This window comes from Asterias rubens, chromosome 15 (genome assembly GCF_902459465.1).
Source record: "Asterias rubens chromosome 15, eAstRub1.3, whole genome shotgun sequence".
NCBI lineage: Eukaryota > Metazoa > Echinodermata > Asteroidea > Forcipulatida > Asteriidae > Asterias > Asterias rubens.
The window spans coordinates 6,284,010-6,305,581 of NC_047076.1; the positions used below are offsets into that span (position 1 = coordinate 6,284,010).

At 39.8% G+C, this 21,572-nt stretch overlaps 1 protein-coding gene across 4 annotated transcripts in view; it reads left to right on the plus strand.

Moving 5' to 3' along the window:
- Positions 1 to 21,572, plus strand: part of LOC117300357 (A-kinase anchor protein 9-like) — a 126,007-nt gene that overhangs the window by 96,874 nt on the left and 7,561 nt on the right. For 2 of the 4 annotated variants that reach the window (XM_033784122.1, XM_033784123.1), the window contains 13 exons: positions 170 to 342; positions 4,739 to 4,951; positions 5,764 to 5,934; positions 7,257 to 7,452; positions 8,135 to 8,357; positions 10,047 to 10,067; positions 12,116 to 12,266; positions 14,230 to 14,451; positions 15,319 to 15,603; positions 15,867 to 16,076; positions 17,759 to 17,938; positions 18,920 to 19,068; positions 19,832 to 19,940. In XM_033784122.1, coding sequence (XP_033640013.1) covers positions 170 to 342; positions 4,739 to 4,951; positions 5,764 to 5,934; positions 7,257 to 7,452; positions 8,135 to 8,357; positions 10,047 to 10,067; positions 12,116 to 12,266; positions 14,230 to 14,451; positions 15,319 to 15,603; positions 15,867 to 16,076; positions 17,759 to 17,938; positions 18,920 to 19,068; positions 19,832 to 19,940 — 2,303 coding nt within the window. The remainder of the gene's footprint in view (positions 1 to 169; positions 343 to 4,738; positions 4,952 to 5,763; positions 5,935 to 7,256; positions 7,453 to 8,134; positions 8,358 to 10,046; positions 10,068 to 12,115; positions 12,267 to 14,229; positions 14,452 to 15,318; positions 15,604 to 15,866; positions 16,077 to 17,758; positions 17,939 to 18,919; positions 19,069 to 19,831; positions 19,941 to 21,572) is intronic. The other 2 variants (XM_033784124.1, XM_033784125.1) reach the window with 1 other exon arrangement.

Genomic DNA, 21,572 nt, shown 5'->3' on the forward strand with positions numbered 1-21,572 from the left:
TATGAAAAATTGTCAATTTGATATAGCATGAATTGTGTCTTTTTTTTAAAGACTGATTGTTATTTGTCTGTTCTTATTGTGACAATATTTTCTTCTCTTTTTTTTTAAAGACTGATTGTTGTTTGTCTGTTCTTATTGTGACAATATTTCCTTCTCTCTGTGTTTTTAGACACAGCCAACAGATTGTCGAGGGAGCTCCAAGCTACAGAGAGACTGGACTCCAGACTGGTCAGTCAGCTGAAGACAAGGCAGGCTGGTGTCGGGAAAGAACGGGGGCCGACAGAGGGCGCTGTGCATAATGGCGGGCTCATGAACGGCGGAGACATCCCAGATAGGTTACAGGTAAGAGTGACAATTTTTTCCCCCCAAAAAATGAAATTCTGGCGAACCCTATTTAACCCAAACTTCTTAGTCATGATCCTTGTTTCCTTGAGTAAGGACATTTGTGATGGCTTTTCATCACCCATGACTAAATGGGCACCCGTTGGGGTAGAGATTATTACTGTGATTGATTAACATTGTCTGTCGGGGCTGCATACTCCAAAGGAGCTGACTGATAGTTTCAGAACTAACTGTTCTTTAATGAACAGGTCTTAGAAGCAAGTACAGTTGGGGCGACCACATTTTTTCTGTTGTGCCCCCCCCCTCCCCCCCCCCCAGGATCTGAAACAGCCTTTCTTACATCAAGCAATCACCTTCTATACAGACTTTCAAGACCTCACTCAAATCTCTTCTGCTTACAAGAGCTACTGTATGAAGGTGACAAGAGCTAGTTGAAACATTGAGACCAATTAAGAACTCACTAAAGCTAAAGTAGTAGTCCCAGCCGAGTTTCTAGAAGCAGGACTTCCCTCTTCAGAACTGAGAAGTCTCCCCAATTCTGAAAATCTACTCCACGTAGAATATATAGCAAGACAAGTTCTCAAAAGAACACAATCTACCTGGCAAGTAGATACACACATGGTGTTTAAACCGCAGACCAAATATATATTGATACCTCACTGAAAAGCAAGACAAGTTCTCAAAAGAACACAATCTACCTGGAAAGTAGATACACACATGGTGTTTAAACCACAAACCAAATATATATTGATACCTCACTGAAAAGCAAGACAAGTTCTCAAAAGAACACAATCTAACTGGCAAGTAGATACACACATGGTGTTTAAACCACAAACCAAATATATATTGATACCTCACTGAAAAGCAAGACAAGTTCTCAAAAGAACACAATCTACCTGGCAAATAGATACACACATGGTGTTTAAACCACAAACCAAATATATATTGATACCTCACTGAAAAGCAAGACAAGTTCTCAAAAGAACACAATCTACCTGGAAAGTAGATACACACATGGTGTTTAAACCACAAACCAAATATATATTGATACCTCACTGAAAAGCAAGACAAGTTCTCAAAAGAACACAATCTACCTGGCAAATAGATACACACATGGTGTTTAAACCACAAACCAAATATATATTGATACCTCACTGAAAAGCAAGACAAGTTCTCAAAAGAACACAATCTACCTGGAAAGTAGATACACACATGGTGTTTAAACCACAAACCAAATATATATTGATACCTCACTGAAAAGCAAGACAAGTTCTCAAAAGAACACAATCTACCTGGCAAGTAGATACACACATGGTGTTTAAACCACAAACCAAATATATATTGATACCTCACTGAAAAGCAAGACAAGTTCTCAAAAGAACACAATCTACCTGGCAAGTAGATACACACATGGTGTTTAAACCACAAACCAAATATATATTGATACCTCACTGAAAAGCAAGACAAGTTCTCAAAAGAACACAATCTACCTGGCAAATAGATGCACACATGGTGTTTAAACCACAAACCAAATATATATTGATACCTCACTGAAAAGCAAGACAAGTTCTCAAAAGAACACAATCTACCTGGCAAGTAGATACACACATGGTGTTTAAACCACAAACCAAATATATATTGATACCTCACTGAAAAGCAAGACAAGTTCTCAAAAGAACACAATCTACCTGGCAAGTAGATACACACATGGTGTTTAAACCACAAACCAAATATTTATTGATACCTCACTGAAAAGCAAGACAAGTTCTCAAAAGAACACAATCTACCTGGCAAGTAGATGCACACATGGTGTTTAAACCACAAACCAAATATATATTGATACCTCACTGAAAAGCAAGACAAGTTCTCAAAAGAACACAATCTACCTGGCAAGTAGATACACACATGGTGTTTAAACCACAAACCAAATATATATTGATACCTCACTGAAAAGCAAGACAAGTTCTCAAAAGAACACAATCTACCTGGCAAGTAGATACACACATGGTGTTTAAACCACAAACCAAATATATATTGATACCTCACTGAAAAGCAAGACAAGTTCTCAAAAGAACACAATCTACCTGGCAAATAGATACACACATGGTGTTTAAACCACAAACCAAATATATATTGATACCTCACTGAAAAGCAAGACAAGTTCTCAAAAGAACACAATCTACCTGGCAAGTAGATACACACATGGTGTTTAAACCACAAACCAAATATATATTGATACCTCACTGAAAAGCAAGACAAGTTCTCAAAAGAACACAATCTACCTGGCAAGTAGATACACACATGGTGTTTAAACCACAAACCAAATATATATTGATACCTCACTGAAAAGCAAGACAAGTTCTCAAAAGAACACAATCTACCTGGCAAGTAGATACACACATGGTGTTTAAACCACAAACCAAATATATATTGATACCTCACTGAAAAGCAAGACAAGTTCTCAAAAGAACACAATCTACCTGGCAAGTAGATACACACATGGTGTTTAAACCACAAACCAAATATATATTGATACCTCACTGAAAAGCAAGACAAGTTCTCAAAAGAACACAATCTACCTGGCAAGTAGATACACACATGGTGTTTAAACCACAAACCAAATATATATTGATACCTCACTGAAAAGCAAGACAAGTTCTCAAAAGAACACAATCTACCTGGCAAGTAGATACACACATGGTGTTTAAACCACAAACCAAATATATATTGATACCTCACTGAAAAGCAAGACAAGTTCTCAAAAGAACACAATCTACCTGGCAAGTAGATACACACATGGTGTTTAAACCACAAACCAAATATATATTGATACCTCACTGAAAAGCAAGACAAGTTCTCAAAAGAACACAATCTACCTGGCAAGTAGATACACACATGGTGTTTAAACCGCAGACCAAATATATATTGATACCTCACTGAAAAGCAAGACAAGTTCTCAAAAGAACACAATCTACCTGGCAAGTAGATACACACATGGTGTTTAAACCACAAACCAAATATATATTGATACCTCACTGAAAAGCAAGACAAGTTCTCAAAAGAACACAATCTACCTGGCAAGTAGATACACACATGGTGTTTAAACCACAAACCAAATATATATTGATACCTCACTGAAAAGCAAGACAAGTTCTCAAAAGAACACAATCTACCTGGCAAGTAGATACACACATGGTGTTTAAACCGCAGACCAAATATATATTGATACCTCACTGAAAAGCAAGACAAGTTCTCAAAAGAACACAATCTACCTGGCAAGTAGATACACACATGGTGTTTAAACCACAAACCAAATATATATTGATACCTCACTGAAAAGCAAGACAAGTTCTCAAAAGAACACAATCTACCTGGCAAGTAGATACACACATGGTGTTTAAACCGCAGACCAAATATATATTGATACCTCACTGAAAAGCAAGACAAGTTCTCAAAAGAACACAATCTACCTGGCAAGTAGATACACACATGGTGTTTAAACCACAAACCAAATATATATTGATACCTCACTGAAAAGCAAGACAAGTTCTCAAAAGAACACAATCTACCTGGCAAGTAGATACACACATGGTGTTTAAACCACAAACCAAATATATATTGATACCTCACTGAAAAGCAAGACAAGTTCTCAAAAGAACACAATCTAACTGGCAAGTAGATACACACATGGTGTTTAAACCACAAACCAAATATTTATTGATACCTCACTGAAAAGCAAGACAAGTTCTCAAAAGAACACAATCTACCTGGAAAGTAGATACACACATGGTGTTTAAACCACAAACCAAATATATATTGATACCTCACTGAAAAGCAAGACAAGTTCTCAAAAGAACACAATCTACCTGGCAAGTAGATACACACATGGTGTTTAAACCACAAACCAAATATATATTGATACCTCACTGAAAAGCAAGACAAGTTCTCAAAAGAACACAATCTACCTGGCAAGTAGATACACACATGGTGTTTAAACCACAAACCAAATATATATTGATACCTCACTGAAAAGCAAGACAAGTTCTCAAAAGAACACAATCTACCTGGCAAATAGATACACACATGGCGTTACCTAAAAAAGAAATACAATGTTTATATTGATATCTCAACATGCAATGCCTCAAATCCTGTATTCATAGAATTGTTACGATTTATGTAATTGATATAATAGATAAAGGTCTCCTGATAATTTTGATTTTTATTACTGATAAATTACTGACCATTATTTTTTGACAGATGTTAAAAAAAATATTTAAAAAATCAGGAAAGTACTGAGTATAAAGTGGCAACACACATCAGTGTATATGGGTAAAACCAAAATGAATATTCATTATTTTGTTATTCAAATTCCCACCAATATTTCCTTTACTTCCAGGCGGTGCTAAACAGACTTCATAACGAAGGTCTCCAGGTACTCACCCTCTCTGATCTGAGATATCTCCGCCAGCAGACCTCACCTCGGCCGGACGTACAAGACAGGACGGACGTCCGGACCCTACAGGATGCCTGGGAGGCTGAGAAGCACGCATTGCTGGACGCCATTCAGGCGTTGAAAGATTTAATCTCAGAGGCTAACAAGGGACAGTGGGTGAGTCAAAATCTGCAAATTTTTGGAGGACTGTATAAACCTCAAGATAATTACATATCTCAGTGTCAGTGCAATGGGAGACTTTGGAACACTAGGTGGCAGCAGACATACCAGGTAAAATACCTACGTTCTGTAGTTCTGAGCGATCGCACATTACCAACAAGAACAATGGAATGTCCTGGTGAGTTTGCTGCCACCTAGCGACCCAAAAGTCCCCAATTGCACTGCAACTTTGTAGTTCCAATTTGAGGGTGAACAAAAAAAAAGTGCCAAGAGCGGGATTTGAACATGCAATCTCTGGATTAAAGGCACTGGACACTATTGGTAATTACTCAAAATAATTGTTAGGATATAAACTTACTTGGTAACGAGCAATGGAGAGCTGTTGATAGTATAAAACATTTTGAGAAACAGCTCCCTCTGAAGTAATGCAGTTTTTGAGAAAGAAGTAATTTCTCACTAAAATATTTGAATTGATTTTGAGGCCTCAGCTGAGGTCTTGAAATCAAGCATCTAAAAGCACACAACTTGTGCGACAAGGTTGTTTTTTCTTCTATTATTCTCTTGCAACTTCGACGACCAATTGAGTTCAAATTTTCACAGTTTATTTTTTGTATGCATATGCTGAGATACACCAAGTGAGAAGACTGGTCTTTGACAATTACCAAATGTGTTTAGTGCCTTTAAGCAGCTCTTTGAAATTGAAGGTTTTTAATCTTTTAAGGATTTGTATTGTTTCTATTGTGATGCGCATCTGATCGTATTAAAAAAATTAGCGCAAAATCATTTTGAATATTTTTTGACATAAACAGAAGGAGAAGTCTGATGAATCAGACTGGCGAGGCAAACTCCTTAGTGCCATCCAGTCCGTGTTTGACCGAGAGCGTGACGCGCTCCTCGCTGAGCTACGCACCCACGTCATGTCCAGCGGCGATCGGGACTTGTCTCAAGTTCAGCAGCTTGAGAAGAGGATACGAGAGCAGGTAAGGTCACACGTATTGACCTTGAGGTCAAGGGTCATAGGTCATTTGGAATTTTAGGCTGGCTGTACGGTAGATGAGCAATAATGAAATGTTTCTACATGTATGTGCAATTATGTCTTACAGTGCCAGCATATGATGGAATCAGAAATTTCATACCTTTGGGGTTTCAGGGGTTTTATCGTCTAGACCAAGACAATAGTATTGTATTTGTGGAACATCAAGTATATCTGGGGATTCAACCTCTTGACCAAAGGTTGATATACCCACTGCCCATTTGTGGTAATGTAGAGAGCCCTTGAATTCACCAAATTGTAACAACCAGGAGGTTCAGGGGGCTTCATCCTCTAGACCAAGGAGGGACCCAGACCCACTACCCTAGTCTTTTATTTGCATTGGTGTAAAGAATCTCTGAAATGTAACAGTAACACCCAGGAGGTTCAGGGGACTTTATCCTCTAGACCAAGGAGGGACCCAGACCCACTACCCTAGTCCCTTATTCATGGTGATGTAGATAGTCGGTAAATCCTCTGGAATGTAACCACCCCAGAAGGTTCAGGGGGCTTCATTCTCTAGACCAAGGGGAGACCCAAACCCACTACCCTAGTCCCTTATTCATGGTGATGTAGATAGTCGGTAAATCCTCTGGAATGTAACACCCCAGAAGGTTCAGGGGGCTTCATTCTCTAGACCAAGGGGAGACCCAGACCCACTACCCTAGTCCCTTATTCATGGTGATGTAGATAGTCGGTAAATCCTCTGGAATGTAACACCCCAGAAGGTTCAGGGGGCTTCATTCTCTAGACCAAGGGGAGACCCAGACCCACTACCCTAGTCCCTTATTCATGGTGATGTAGAGAGTCGGTAAATCCTCTGGAATGTAACACCCCAGAAGGTCCAGGGGGCTTCATTCTCTAGACCAAGGGGAGACCCAAACCCACTACCCTAGTCCCTTATTCATGGTGACGTAGATAGTCGGTAAATCCTCTGGAATGTAACACCCCAGAAGGTTCAGGGGGCTTCATTCTCTAGACCAAGGGGAGACCCAGACCCACTACCCTAGTCCCTTATTCATGGTGACGTAGATAGTCGGTAAATCCTCTGAAATGTAACACCCCAGAAGGTTCAGGGGGCTTCATTCTCTAGACCAAGGGGAGACCCAGACCCACTACCCTAGTCCCTTATTCATGGTGACGTAGATAGTCGGTAAATCCTCTGGAATGTAACACCCCAGAAGGTTCAGGGGGCTTCATCCTCTAGACCAAAGGGAAGTCCTCAAAGTTTACTACTCATTTTTTAATTTGGGTATCAATCTTCTCTTCCAGGAGCTTCATCACAACTCATCCATGGAGCAGGTCTACACCGCGGACCGTGCATCCCTCCTGGCCGAGGTTGAACATGTGAGGGCGCACTCTGACATGACTGCCCTGGAGCTTCAGGAGCAACGGCAGAAGCTGACGTCGCAGCTGAATAGCGTCGAGGAACATGGCACCAACCGGGAACGGCAACTCAAGAGACAACGTGAGCATACAACCTGCTTTTATTCTGTTCTATATTGTGTAACTCCCTTCCCCTTACCCGAGCCAAAAACATACAATAAATCGACAAGAAAACAGCACACACAAAAAAAGTAATATATAATAATAATAATAATAATTACATTTATATAGCGCTTTATACTAAAAATAAGTTTCTAAGCGCTTCACAAAAAACCAAATATAAATGATAAGTAAGCAAACGTGAAAATTAAAGCTAGAAATATACAATAATAATACAAAAGGTACACCAAATATACAATATAACAGGCTATTTAGAAGAAACCAATATCATTAGACTAAGAGAAAGATTTTTTTTTTTATTGATATTCAAACGGTTTTCTCAATTTCTAATTTTTTTTGGCATATTGGTATCTTGCCTTGCCTTCCACCTCTGGAATGCTGGTTCAAATTCCAAAGGGGGGGCACTATGTGGATTGGGTTTTTAGTCCGTACTTGACTGTGTAGGTTTTCCTAGTACTAATTCGTCGGGGTTTTCCTTCCACATCTTGAACTGAAACTTTGATAAATAAAAAGGAAATAAAGAAAGTACTATTGTTTCTCAACAAGGTAACACCTTTCCCTTCTAGCTTGTAAGAATGCAATTTTGTAATCCCGGGGGGGTCTTAAACATTGGTAAACTTAAAAAGCTTCTCATTGTGTTTCAGTTGAGATGATGGAGCACAAATACCGCCAGGAGCGAGTCTTGGTTGAGGACCTTCAGACCTCGCTGGCCATTGAGAAGGAGAAGGTGTCCCAGCTTGCCGACGCCCTGAACAGGGAGAAGAATCTCGTCATGGAGTTACAGAACGACATCTCAGAGCTTCAGATCAGGCTGGATCGCTTGACGAGTAGCAAGGAGAGACTGGAGGCCAAGCTTGCCGAAGTCACGTAAGGAAACGTTTCTTTCCTCATGTTTTTTGTTTCGCACCTCGGTGACAGCAAAAAGAAGAAAAAAAGGATTCTTGCCACTGCAGTCTTTTAAAATAAGTTAACTTTAAAAATAAACAAATCATTTCAAGAATATAATCGTATAATAAACCACAAGGGAAACTAATATGGTAATTTTTGTTTAAGGATTTGGGGTTGAACAAAGACAAATTTACTGGAGCCGGACTTGAACCAACGACCCCGGGACTAAAGGGCCGGCGCTCGACCAACTGAACTATCAAGTATATAATCAGTTAGCTATGAAGTTCAACAAAATTGTATAACGAGATGCAGTACTTTTTAAAAATTTTGAACTCTTTTCTCTACAAAATAATTGCTTTTTATTTCCATGTTATGTAAAGCAGATTTGTCTTCAATATTCTGATAAAGTCCCTGCCAAAAACTAGTTGTATCTTTAACCAAAGCTTTGCCAGCCGTTTTCCTGAATGTGGTCTTTCCTTTGCTAGATGATTTTGTGTAGACATCCAGAAGAGATGTATGCGTTGGAAACATTGTGGACTGTGAAACTCTTTTTAAAGCAGATTGGGTTGGGGAAGGGGGCGTTGATGGGAAGGGTGGCATGAATAGGGTGGGGGGGGGGGGGTGAGGTGATTAGGATGCTTCTAACACTCAAGATGATGAGCTGTTGAGGAAGAGCTTAGAGCATCAAAGACAGCTGAGAGATTTTAGATACCAGTTTTAGATACCGAGATCATAGATTTATTTCGCAAATACCCATTGTGCAAGCGCTAGCTGTTTAATGTGGTGCATGCTGGTCTAGCTAGTGATCAAACTTGATCGCTAGCTAGAGTAGCATGCACCACATTCCACGCCTAGCGTGCGAGAACCAAATATTTGTGATAAGGTCTATGCTGCCGCCATACTTAGGGTGCGTTTTGGCGGCTGTAACCAATAATTGTTTCTGACGTCATAACCAAAACGGTATCGAGCTCACAACTCGGTTATCGTTCATTCTGAACAGCAGAACCAACGACCAACAACCGAAACAGTTTTTGGTTACCGCCGTGCCAAAATGCATCCCTGGTCTGGCTTCCCTAGTAGAAATCTCATACTGAATTCTGATTCTTATTCTACTGGAAAGGAACCAGAATATTTTCCCTTCAAGCCTCAGTTTGAGTTAGGTCGTATCCAAAATGGCGGCTACAACTGGATCATCTTCAAGCATTGAAGTATAAAATGTCCTTAGCAACATAGGTAGCCATAGCTGTAGCCACTGAATTGGAAATGGCCTTATAATAGTTCCAGTAATCTCCACTATATGTATCATTTAATGTGCATGACAGGTTTCTGCATGGGTTGTGGCTTGTGTCTAGTTCATTCATTGACAGTCCACGGAAATTCACAACATCAAATCCATACATGCCCTATTAAAACAGAGTAAAAATATGTATAGTCTTTCGGAAGACCCAAAGTAATTGATTTCAAAAATCGTTCCATCATCAAACTTCATGTCAATATTTTATCTTGTCATATTAAAAAAGTTCTTAGAGAATAATTTGGGTAATGTTTACAAATATCTAACAGTTGTAACTGACAATCCATTGCCATGCAACCAGTATTAATCCGCAATTCCCTTATTTCTTCCCGATCCTTGATTTGACCTTTGCCCTTTGACCTCACCACCAACAGTGGCATCGCCGAAGGAGTTTTGTAAGTGTGCGCTAATAAAACGCATTAAATCTTGCATCATACTTGTACCATATCCGAAAAAAGCATGGACGTAGCACTAATCCACTTTTCTAACAAACATTGCTAGAAAATTGCATACATGTTCTCAAACATTTTTTTGTAGGAATGTTTTTTATAGATAACTGACAAAAACAAAATCCACTCAACATTTATCCCAAAACTAACACAAAAGTCATTATTTGTTAGGGGCATGTTGCTTTGCATGTTAACTTGTTAATGTAAGTGAAATGCTTGTGGTTTGCCAAACTGCATGTTTTGGGAGACGTTCTAATTTTTGTTAAATGTATGGTAGGAGCTATGTGTATGTCTCCCAACAGTTTAGTGTAATAAAGTGGGTTAAATTGCTTAAAGGCAGTGGACACAATTGGTAAACACTCAAAATAATTATTAGCATAAAACCTTACTTGATTACGAGTAATGGGGAGAGGTTGATAGTATAAAACAGTGTGAGAAACGGCTCCCTCTGAAGTGTTGTCGTTTTTGAGAAAGAAGTAATTTTCCATGAATTTGATTTTAAGACCTCAGATTAGATCTTGAGGTCTCAAAATCAAGCATCTGAAAGCACACAACTTTGTGTGACAAGGATGTTTTTTTTTCCTTTCATAGTTATCTCGCAACTTCAATGACCAATTGAGTTCAAATTTTCACAGGTTTGTTATTTGATGCGTATGTTGAGATACACCAAGTGAGAAGACTGGTCTTTGACAATTACCAATAGTGTCCAGTGTCTTTAATGAGAAAATATTAATTTGCAAGCAGGGTTCTCACCAGGTTTTTTTCTCAAAAGTGGGGGGCATTCTGGGCCAAACTATTGGAGTTTTGGCTGAAGCCCGCTGATTTTAAACAAGATCTTTGGAAAGTTTTCTACTTCGTGTTTCTCTTGGTTTGAACAGCCCTATTGTGAACTCTAGGGTGGATTTCACAAAGAGTTTTCTTAAAAGACTAGTCTTATCTCGAGTTAGGACTAGCCATGATTTTGTATATCTCCTAGGACTAGTCATAAGTTAGGACTAGTCCTAACTCTTTGTGAAATCGACCCCTGGAGCATTCTTTATGGTTTTAACTTGATCATGAAAGCTGCTAAGCAAACTAGCTAAGCAGGGAAAGTGTTTCGCTTACCAGCAGAAATAGCACACCGGCTGAAATGCAGTGTATCTTTCAATCAATTTGCTCATGCGTGGTTCCCTGCTATACTTTTCTTTGGCACATTAATTCTGCTTAGCAGCTTTTGTGAAATTGGCGGCTGGCTAGGGTGAGGCGCAGTTTACCATACATGTATTGATAAATTATTACGTCACCCTCACGCACATTTGCTGTGCAACGTTTGGATCCGTTCAACTTGCCTTACTGAGTGTTACGAAAATCACTTATTTCAATATCCGAAGCCTTTTTATGACAGAAACTGATAACTCTGACAAGACAGTCAGTAATTTACAAAACTTACATAAAAATGATGTGGTTTAAAAGTTGATTTATTTTTTTCATAAACCCTTGTTAAAATCATTTTTTGTATAGGCTTGTAACCATTGAAGTCAATCTAACTGTAGTGGGTATTGGTTGAAGTACAGGATTGGTGGCCGGTACTAAACATACAAAATCTTTATGCAAGATCCTTTTTTAGAATTGTCGTAATTCTTGCCTAAAGTTGGGATTGTTTGTTAATGTGATTTGGTGTATGCAAGCCTCTCATGGATGCTGTTTACACGAATGTCATCTCTGGCATGTTGATTGTTTCTTTTCTTTCCAGGTTGTCCTATCATTATTTTGTTTTCATTTACGTTGTTTATGTTTTCTTTAATTTTCAACCTCAGAATTTTTTGCATTTTTACACTTTTTTTTCATGGTTTTATTTCATTTTGATGTGTACAAATGTAGTAGTATACATGTTCATTTTTTTCCTTTTGAAGTTTTAAAAAGATTCCCATTCTTGGTTTTTTTTTTGCCCAAAACATTCCTGTCTGTTATTTTGTTCAAGAATCACAATGAATATTTGGCTGTTCTTTCCCCAGAGCGCAACTCGAGTCTGAGAAATCACACACGAGGAGTCTGCAGGAGACTCTGGAATCGGAACAGCAGAGTGTACAGAAACTGCATGAGACTTTGGATACAGAGACACAACGGACTGCCCAGGTCAGACTAAGAGAACAAACAAGTGTAAAGGTACGTGAACCCCACACCCCTCAGACATAAAGAAAAACACACAAAATTGTTAGTGGCCTGACGTTTCGACCCTAGCAGAGTCTATAGTTCTCAAAGAAAAACACAAAATAGTTAGTTGCGTGACGTTTCGACCCTAGCAGAGTCTATAGTTCTCAAAGAAAAAAAAACACAAAATAGTTATTGGTCTGCCAGTTCGACCCTAGCAGAGTCTATAGTTCTCAAAGAAAAAAAAAACACAAAATAGTTATTGGTCTGCCAGTTCGACCCTAGCAGAGTCTATCTTTCTCAAAGAAAAAAAAAAAAAAATAGTTAGTGGCCTGCCAGTTCGACCCTAGCAGAGTCTATCTTTCTCAAAGAAAAACACACAAAATTGTTAGTGGCCTGACGTTTCGACCCTAGCAGAGTCTATAGTTCTCAAAGAAAAACACAAAATTGTTGGAGGCCTGATGTTTCGACTCTAGTAGAGTCTATCTTTCTCAAAGGAAAAAACAAAACAAAATAGTTAGTGGTCTGCCAGTTGGACCCTAGCAGAGTCTATCTTTCTCCAAGGAAAAAACACTGAATTGTTAGTGGCCTGACAGTTCGACCCTAGCAGAGTCTATCTTTTTCAAAGAAAAACACACAAAATTGTTAGTGGCCTGACGTTTCGACCCTAGCAGAGTCTATCTTTCTCAAAGAAAAACACACAACATTGTTAGTGGCCTGACGTTTCGACCCTAGCAGAGTCTATAGTTCTCAAAGAAAAACACAGAATTGTTAGTGGCCTGACAGTTCGACCCTAGCAGAGTCTATCTTTCTCGAAGAAAAAAACACAAAATTGTTAGTGGTCTGCCAGTTCGACCCTAGCAGAGTCTATCTTTCTCCAAGGAAAAAAAACGAAATTGTTAGTGGCCTGCCAGTTTGACCCTAGCAGAGTCTATCTTTCTCCAAGGAAAAAACACAGAATTGTTAGTGGCCTGACAGTTCGACCCTAGCAGAGTCTATCTTTCTCCAAGAAAAAAAACACAAAATAGTTAGTGGCCTGACAATTAGACCCTAGCAGAGTCTATCTTTCTCAAAGGCTCTGCTATGGTTGAAATGTCAGGCCACTAACATTTTTCTCATTTTTACCCTACATGTAGGTCCTTTTGGTTGGTAAGATTTTGTAGGGCTGCTTAAACAAACCGAATTGGCTTATCAAATTTTTAAGATAAAAATTAAGCAGGGAACTGGTAAAGAACATTTACATGTACAATGTCATTTTGGCGAGGAACTTTTGCAAAAAGGGGATGTGCTGAGCTAATATTTGTATTTAACAGCCATGATATTAATTTTGGTTTTTACCCATACACCGATGTGTGTTGGCACTGTATACTCAGTACTTTCCCCAGTCCTGTGAAAAATATCACAGGCATGTTACTCGGGTGGGATACGAACCCACGACCCTTGCAATTCTAGTGCAGTGTCTTACCAACTAGACTACCGAGGTTGTCCGGTAGCTAGAGGCAGTTCGAATCCTATGTTTTGGCAGCGGATACCGCAACGATATTATAGATGTTAAATTTGCATCGGGGATAAAGAATATTAATTTTGGTTTTTACCCATACACCGATGTGTGTTAGCACTGTATACTCAGTACTTTCCCGAGTCCTGTGAAAAATATCACAGGCATGTTACTCGGCATGTTACTTTAGCCATGATATTCTTCCTACTTTTAGTCTTTTTCTGATTTTGTTGCCCTTGGAAAAAGACTGAAAAGTTATGAAAAATAAGGGCTGAAAAGTCTATCTGAGCCTTCACCATGTGTAGATGGATATCAATCCCTCTACTTGATAAAATGTTCCTACTTATTCCAAAGACAGAACATGATGGTTGACTTTAACATGCTTTATGAAGTCTGCCGTAGATTTATGAACATGTGCTGCAAGGTTGTACAGTTTCATTGCCTTTTGGATAACACCTCCTTGCATCCTCTTTCTTCCAGGATCTGAGACACGCCTTAGAAGATGAGAGGAATAAGATGGTGGAGACCTACAAGGATCTGGAGAAGGAGAAGATCCGAGCTGAGGCCCTTAAAAGGGAGCTAGATGCGGAGAAAGCTAAGTCCTCGAGTGTGGTCAACACGGAGAGATCCAAGACCTCCGACCTCAAGACTGCCCTGGATATTGAAAAGACGAGGTGCCAAGAACTGCACTCTGCGTTGCATGTAAGGAGGAAGTTTGTTTGTTTGTTAGTTTGTATTTTTATTCAAACAAAAAAATAATTTCAATTAATAATACACGACGATAGACTTAACAAAATAGACTAGACCAAATTATACACATGTTGAGTCCAAAATTGAATAAATTGGTATGAATGGGGGTGTTACCGGGTAGAAGGACAAGGCCTTCTGTAGTGGAGCATCTAAGACTGCATCAAATTACAAATAAGTAGATAAAGAGGAAAACAATTAATTGGATATTACTCTCTTTTTGATCCTCTTTATTCTGTTGAACCCTAATGGTAGCAAAATCCTGCGCAGGAAGTCTGAATTTGTAGAATAAAGCACTTTTTTGTTGTATGCAAGTTGGCAAAAACAAAACTAACAGCCAATCTTCTTGGTTACTGTCCACAAGAAGAAAGTTGCTTCAATGTAAATAACTCAGAGGAGCTGAAGGTAGGAATTGATAATAAAGCTGATGGAATTGCTCTTTGATCTACATCTCGGCAGATCAAGAGTGTTTGGATGAGAAGAAGCAGAAAGTCTGGTTTCACGCTCAAACATCCTGATAGGAGGAACCAGGTCGGACACACTGGTGGCTCATTCCATTAGGGTGTTGAGCCATCAATAAATTGGGCATATTGGAGGTCTCCATTCGAAGATGCTTTTTGTTAACACTCCTACTATCCATAACATTTGTGGACAATTTCGTCCATTTTGAATCCATAAGTCCCAGGCAAAACACTGGGGTGGATTAAGAAGGGTTTGGAATGGCTCAGGTCAAATATTTAGACCAGTTTCTCCTGTTTTAACTCACAAAAGAGCCCAAACAGTTATAAATACTAACAATTATTAATTAATGTTTCAATTCAGAGAGAGCAAGCTCTAAACACCCAGCTTCATGAGTCACTCGACCAGGAACGCAGCGCCTACGCTGAAAACTCCCACTACGAGAAATCCAACATCGGGGAGCTTCAGGCCCTGCTAGACTCTGAGAAATCCCGGAATCTGGACCTACGGAGCAAGGTGAACCAGCTGGAGAACACCATCGCTGGGTTTGAGTCGGTCTCAGACGGTCAGAGGAGGCGGAGCTTGGAGGCGTTGGAGGAGGAGCGAGCAGTCTGTCGGCAGCTTAGGGCGACAATCGATAGCTTACAGGTGATTGACTAATTTTTGATTTTATATTCATAAATACCTCAGGCAGTTTTGCTGTTTCTATTGCTGGAAAGGTGGGGGTGTTTAAACGGTTGATAATGTCCAGCTGGAGCTGTTTATAACCGGCTGGCTTCTGCGTGTCGGACGCTCAAGTTCATGTGCGCCAATTTTATTATGCGGAACATCTATGAACATTTATATTGTAACTCTCACTAATGTTTTGCACACTCTTTAAGCAACTCCTCATTACTTTGTTCTCCGTGCAGGTCCAACAGGATGATGTGAATCGCAAACTCTCCTCGGAGCAGGAGAGAGTGACGCTGGTCCAGCAGGAATCTGAACGTCTGAAGGCCAGCCTCCTTAGCCAGAAGGAGGAGGGGCGGGAGAGAGACATCATCAGGGAGAAAGAACGACAGATTGAGAGGCAGCGACATCGAGAGAGGGAGAGAGAACGGGAACTGGAGAGACAGAGACAGGTGAGGAAGGGGAGTGGGTTCTTCTGGAAGGCAGACAGGGAGGGGTGGGAGGGTCATGGCTAGAGACCCCTAAGTCTGTAGCTGGTCGACACCATCTTTGTACTGTCTTTTTTTTTTCTTCAGCGCCTTGTATCCTTGGCAGTTTGGCACTCTACAAATACAAGTATTATTATTATTATTATTATTATTATTAGATGAAAGAGGGCTAGAAAAGTAGATATGATAGAAGAGAGGTCTTTGAGACACAAGAAGCATACTGGGTTCATATTAATTTTGGTTTTTACCCATACACCGATGTGTGTTAGCACTGTATACTCAGTACTTTCCCGAGTCCTGTGAAAAAATATCACAGGCATGTTACTCGGGTGGGATTCGAACCCACGACCCTTGCAATTCTAGAGCAGTGTCTTACCAACTAGACTACCGAGGTTGCCCGGCAGCTAGAGGCAGTTCGAATCCTATGTTTTGGCAGCGGGTACCGCAACGATATAATAGATGTTAAATTTGCATCGGGGATAAAGAATATTAATTTTGGTTTTTACCCATACACCGATGTGTGTTAGCACTGTATACTCAGTACTTTCCCGACTCCTGTGAAAAAAAAAATATCACAGGCATGTTACTCGGGTGGGATTCGAACCCCACCCGAGTAACATGCCTGTGATATTTTTTCACAGGACTCGGGAAAGTACTGAGTATACAGTGCTAACACACATCGGTGTATGGGTAAAAACCAAAATTAATATTCTTTATCCCCGATGCAAATTTAACATCTATTACATACTGGGTTCCTTGACATGCGTGGCCTTGGGTTAAGGGCTTTGTTTGTGGTGGCTTTGTCATCAGGATGTTGGTTTGAATCTCGGTCATTGCATTTGTGTCCTTGAGCAAGACGTTTAATGTTAAGTGCTGCTGTTCACCCAGGGGTAAATGGGTACCTGTGAGTGCAGAGATAGTTTTTATTTAAAAAAAAAAAATTCTTTATGCAAGTCGCCAGACACACAAGGCCTGAAGGTCACTACAAGGTGTGGGCTACAATTATTTTTTTCCAGAGGCCATTGCCACCCTACTCCTAGGGCTGAAACAGGGTTACCCCTTTTACAGTCCATACAGACGTAGGCTTGGGTAGCATCAGTCCGAAGCCTGGCCGGTAGAGCAGAAAGCGCTACCTCCCCAATTTTCCAATTTTGTTGATTGATTTATCTTAGTGTGCTACGTATCTGGCAGCACAGGCTGTATACTCACAAGGTAGCTGAGATGGTTTATAGTGTGAAATAAATGGCCCTGGTTTAATAATGTATGAGTGCCATGAGTGTCAGTAAATGACTGATTTAAGCGCTATGAAAAAGGGTGCAAGATGGGTTACTGGAGCTCTGCATGAGTGCCATTGCAGCAAACAAAAGTGTTGTTATCGTTGATCATTGTCTCCAATGAACTCATTGTTTCATCAAAAGAGTTGCTTGCTGTAATGGTGTCCAGTGCAAGTTTCACGTTTTCCCATCTTGTTCCCCATCTTGCCCCTTCAGCGCTTTATAATCTTTGGTATTGAACAGGCGTTAAACTTAAAGTTATCCTCAAGCTTTTTAGGTTTTCTTTAGGTTTTTTTCTTCTGGGGTTCAACCTCTAGTTACCATGATTTACCGCTTGTTTAATTGTGCAATTCTTCCTTACTGCGTCTATAGAGTGATTTCAAGTTAGAGCGTGAGTTGGACAGACAGAAGATCCAGTCCTTGGAGGGAGAGTTGGACGAGACGAGACAGAGTCATGAAAAGACGTCCAACGAACTGGAGAAACTACGAGATGCTCAGCGACACTTCACTCCGAGGGTCACTGAGGAGGAACTACAACAAGCCTACGATGAGGTACGGATGATTCTTATTCCTGATTAACATCAATACAATACAGTCATTCAGTAATAGTAATAATAATATCAAAGTCTTATATAGCGCACCTATCTACCACACAAGGTACTCAAGGCGCTGAGTATATACAAACTTTCAGAAAGATAGGTCATTGCAGTGATGAATTCTGAGACCCAATTAGTTAGCACCTTATAAGGTTTACAAGGTGCTACGGCAAATACAGCAGCCACAGCCAGGAACACCGGGGCGAACCCTTTCTCTTTTCGATAAGTGCCCTGGGTTCTTTTACATGCATTACACAACACATGGGACCATCGGCTTTACGTCCCATCTGAAGTACGAAGCAATGGTCAAGTGTCCACAAGTGTCACAGTGGGGATTCGAACCCACACTCTGCTGATCAGAAATACCAGAATTTGAATTCGGTGCTCTTAACCGCTCGGCCACAACACTTCAACAATGCAAAAGCATTTATATAGTGCTCTTAAAATAACTGTATCACAGCGCTTTAAAGCAAGCAGAACAATAGCAAAAAGAAAGGAAACAAAAATAGGATTTAAATATTAATGAGTCTTAAGTCCTGTTCATAGTTTCTTCAGATGTGAATGCGAAACAAATGTGGATGTCACATAGCTGTTTTCGCAGCAGATGTTTTGCAGCTCAACTGTGGCGAATTATTCGTTGCGGGTTTGTGACGTCAAAATTTGTATCGCATTCGCATAACAGGAAGTATAAGCCGGGCTTTAAGAGATTTTCTGGAGGCTGCCAGTGATGGAGCATGGCAATCTTTATGAGGTAACTTGTTCCACATGGTTGGCTAAGCAGCATAGAACCTTTGTTCATCAGATAATGTGCGAGTTTGTGGGATGAAGAATCACGTTCCACTCCTTGCTGGATTATAATGGCATGATGCATTCTTAAAGGCCAAGTTTTCAATTGATTTCTGGTTTGACATTGTTGATCTCATTTTGGTTCTTGTAGGAGCTATCCAGAGCCAGTCCACGTCACAGTCCACATTCCACAGTCTACGCTTCTCGCCTGCAACTCTACAAGGCTCAGCTGGAAGCAGTCCGACAGCGCCTTCAGCTACTTGCAGTCAGACAACAAGAGGAGGTCGCTAGACTACACAGGTCAGTTTGATAAGGCCAAATGGAACCCTTATGCAGGGTGCGTCCGATTAGCTTCCCGTGTTACCTGGCTTTACACTCGTGGTAGACACAAAAGGAGACGAATTGAACGCTGCTGTGATTTGATACGCATGCAGCCGGAAACAAGTATCACGTGATAGCTAATAGAACGCTTTCGTGTAAGTTTTACTGACACGTGTAAGCTAATCGAACACACCGAATGTGGGCACACTTTTGGCGTGCATGGCACTGTGCAGCACTGTTTTGGTAGAATATATCTCAAGAAAGTCCTCTTCAAGAAAAACGGTTTGAAGTTGAAATATGTGCCTTCTTATTTTTTATTTGTTTTATGTTGAATTTTTTGCTTAAATTGTGTATGACAGAGAGATACACTACTTAACTACATTTTAAGCTAACATACATGTGTACATACAGCGTTTTTGTGAATTAAAGCTGCTATCGTAGTCATTTTGAGACTGACATACAGAGTGTACATGTAAGTCCAAAACAAATCAATGCTTGGTGTTGAGAGTTTCAAGTTCAAGAACAGCGCCTTCATGTTAGAGGGAACTGTCTTTATCTCAGAATCTTGAAAAACTGAGCTACAATGTTTCACCACAGTTTAATGTTGGCTTTACATTATGGCTTAAATTTCAAATCACAAAAATTTCATCTGAAGATGACTCATCAATATCATTGTACATGTATTTTCGTTTTTGTCTTTTGACATCACATTGTGAAATTTATTTATATATTTTATTCACAGAGTTGGTCTTGAGAAGGATCAGCAGGAGTTGACGTCTCTGCAACGAGGTCTCACGGAAACACTCTCTGAATTGAAGCAGCTTCACTCATCCCTGGCTTTGCACTCTGAGGTGAGAACCCTGTTTTTACTCAGTCAATAAATATAGACACCAAGGGGATAAAATGTTTGGCTTTACCCATACAGGGTTTCACAACGGAGCTGTTTAAAGCATCAAACCCAAGTTCTGGTTGGTTAGTCATCGGAGTGTGGGTTCAAATCCTGGGCCCAATTTCATAGAGCTGCTTAAGCACAAAATTTTGCTTAAGCAAAAAAATCCTTGCTCAGTAAAATCAGATTGCCGGCCATGACTTCACTCAATTGTTATGCTAAGCAAACAACGGCTAAATACCAGTCACAAGCAATGTATATGGCATGAAACTTTGTCCAGTAACATGTGCAAAATAAGCAAGTTATTTTCGTGCTTAAGCAAATTTTTTGCTTAAGCAGCTCTATGAAATTGGCCCCTGGTCATGATCATTGTGTTCTTGAGCAAGATATTTTACAGCAATTGCTTCTCTTCACCTAGGAGTATAAATGGGTACCTGCGAGGGTAGAGGTCAATATTGTGTTTGAAAACATCTTCAGAGCACCACAGCTACCCATGGAGCTGAGAAAGATTAGGCACCTCATCAAAACTATCCCCGGACAACACAGGGATATTCTAACCCGGGGACGTTTTTCCTCCCGGTCCAATTAGTATAGGTTTCAAATTCATAACGGGATTATTCCGGGATACTTCACTGACAGCTGAGCTGTATGTTTACATTCTTTAAGATTAGCCGCAAGCACTCAGATCATTATCTACTGGAAGCCTTGTTTGTGGTCACCACTGAGTGAGGTCACCTGCTTGTGGTTTTCTCAACCAGATAAAGCCATTTAGCATTTTAGTAAATCCTGGTTGACATCATGAAAACAATTCTCTCAAAACATTGTATAAGAACTATATGCATGATGAAAACCTTTAATAATTTGCAGAGTTGGTTTGTTTTGTACTTTTTTGATACTGATTTGTTACGTGTAAACATTAACTAACTTGGATTTTACTTTGAGTTTTATTTGCAGCGTTTTTGTTTATTTATAATCCTACACACATCGGACACCGTTCACATTTATAACCATTTAATAAAACAAATTCCCACATAAGTACAAGTCTCACATATTTTTATCTCACAGTACTTCAAACATCATTACATAATTATTTCTTTTGTGGCACTGTACCTTTTTATATCTATTTTACTTGTGGTTTTCTTTCACGTTTATTTTGAAAAGTCAGCCGCCCCTAAAAACGAACGCAACCTCCCCACACCCGCCACCCTTCAATGATTTAGACGCCCTATCAATCATTTAACAGTATTCAATGAAAGCAACTTCAAACATATTTTAAATACTATTAATAAATGCTTCTCTATTATAAACATATAAATCGAAAAGTTATGCTTCCAATTAGCATGCAACTATTTCAGACCGGTCTGCAATACTAGTATTTTTCGAAAGCAATTCTGGTGTATTCCATGCAGGGACTGACAGGGACAAGAAAAACGACGCTAAATTAATAACAAATCACCGGCGACGACTAACGCTTTCTTCAGCGGTTTCAAATACTTGTTTACACCGCTCTGGCAGTAGGGCAAAATCGACCAATGAAAACAATTCTTACGCGCTATGTGGAAATTCAACAGCCTATGGAAACACTTGTGTCTGA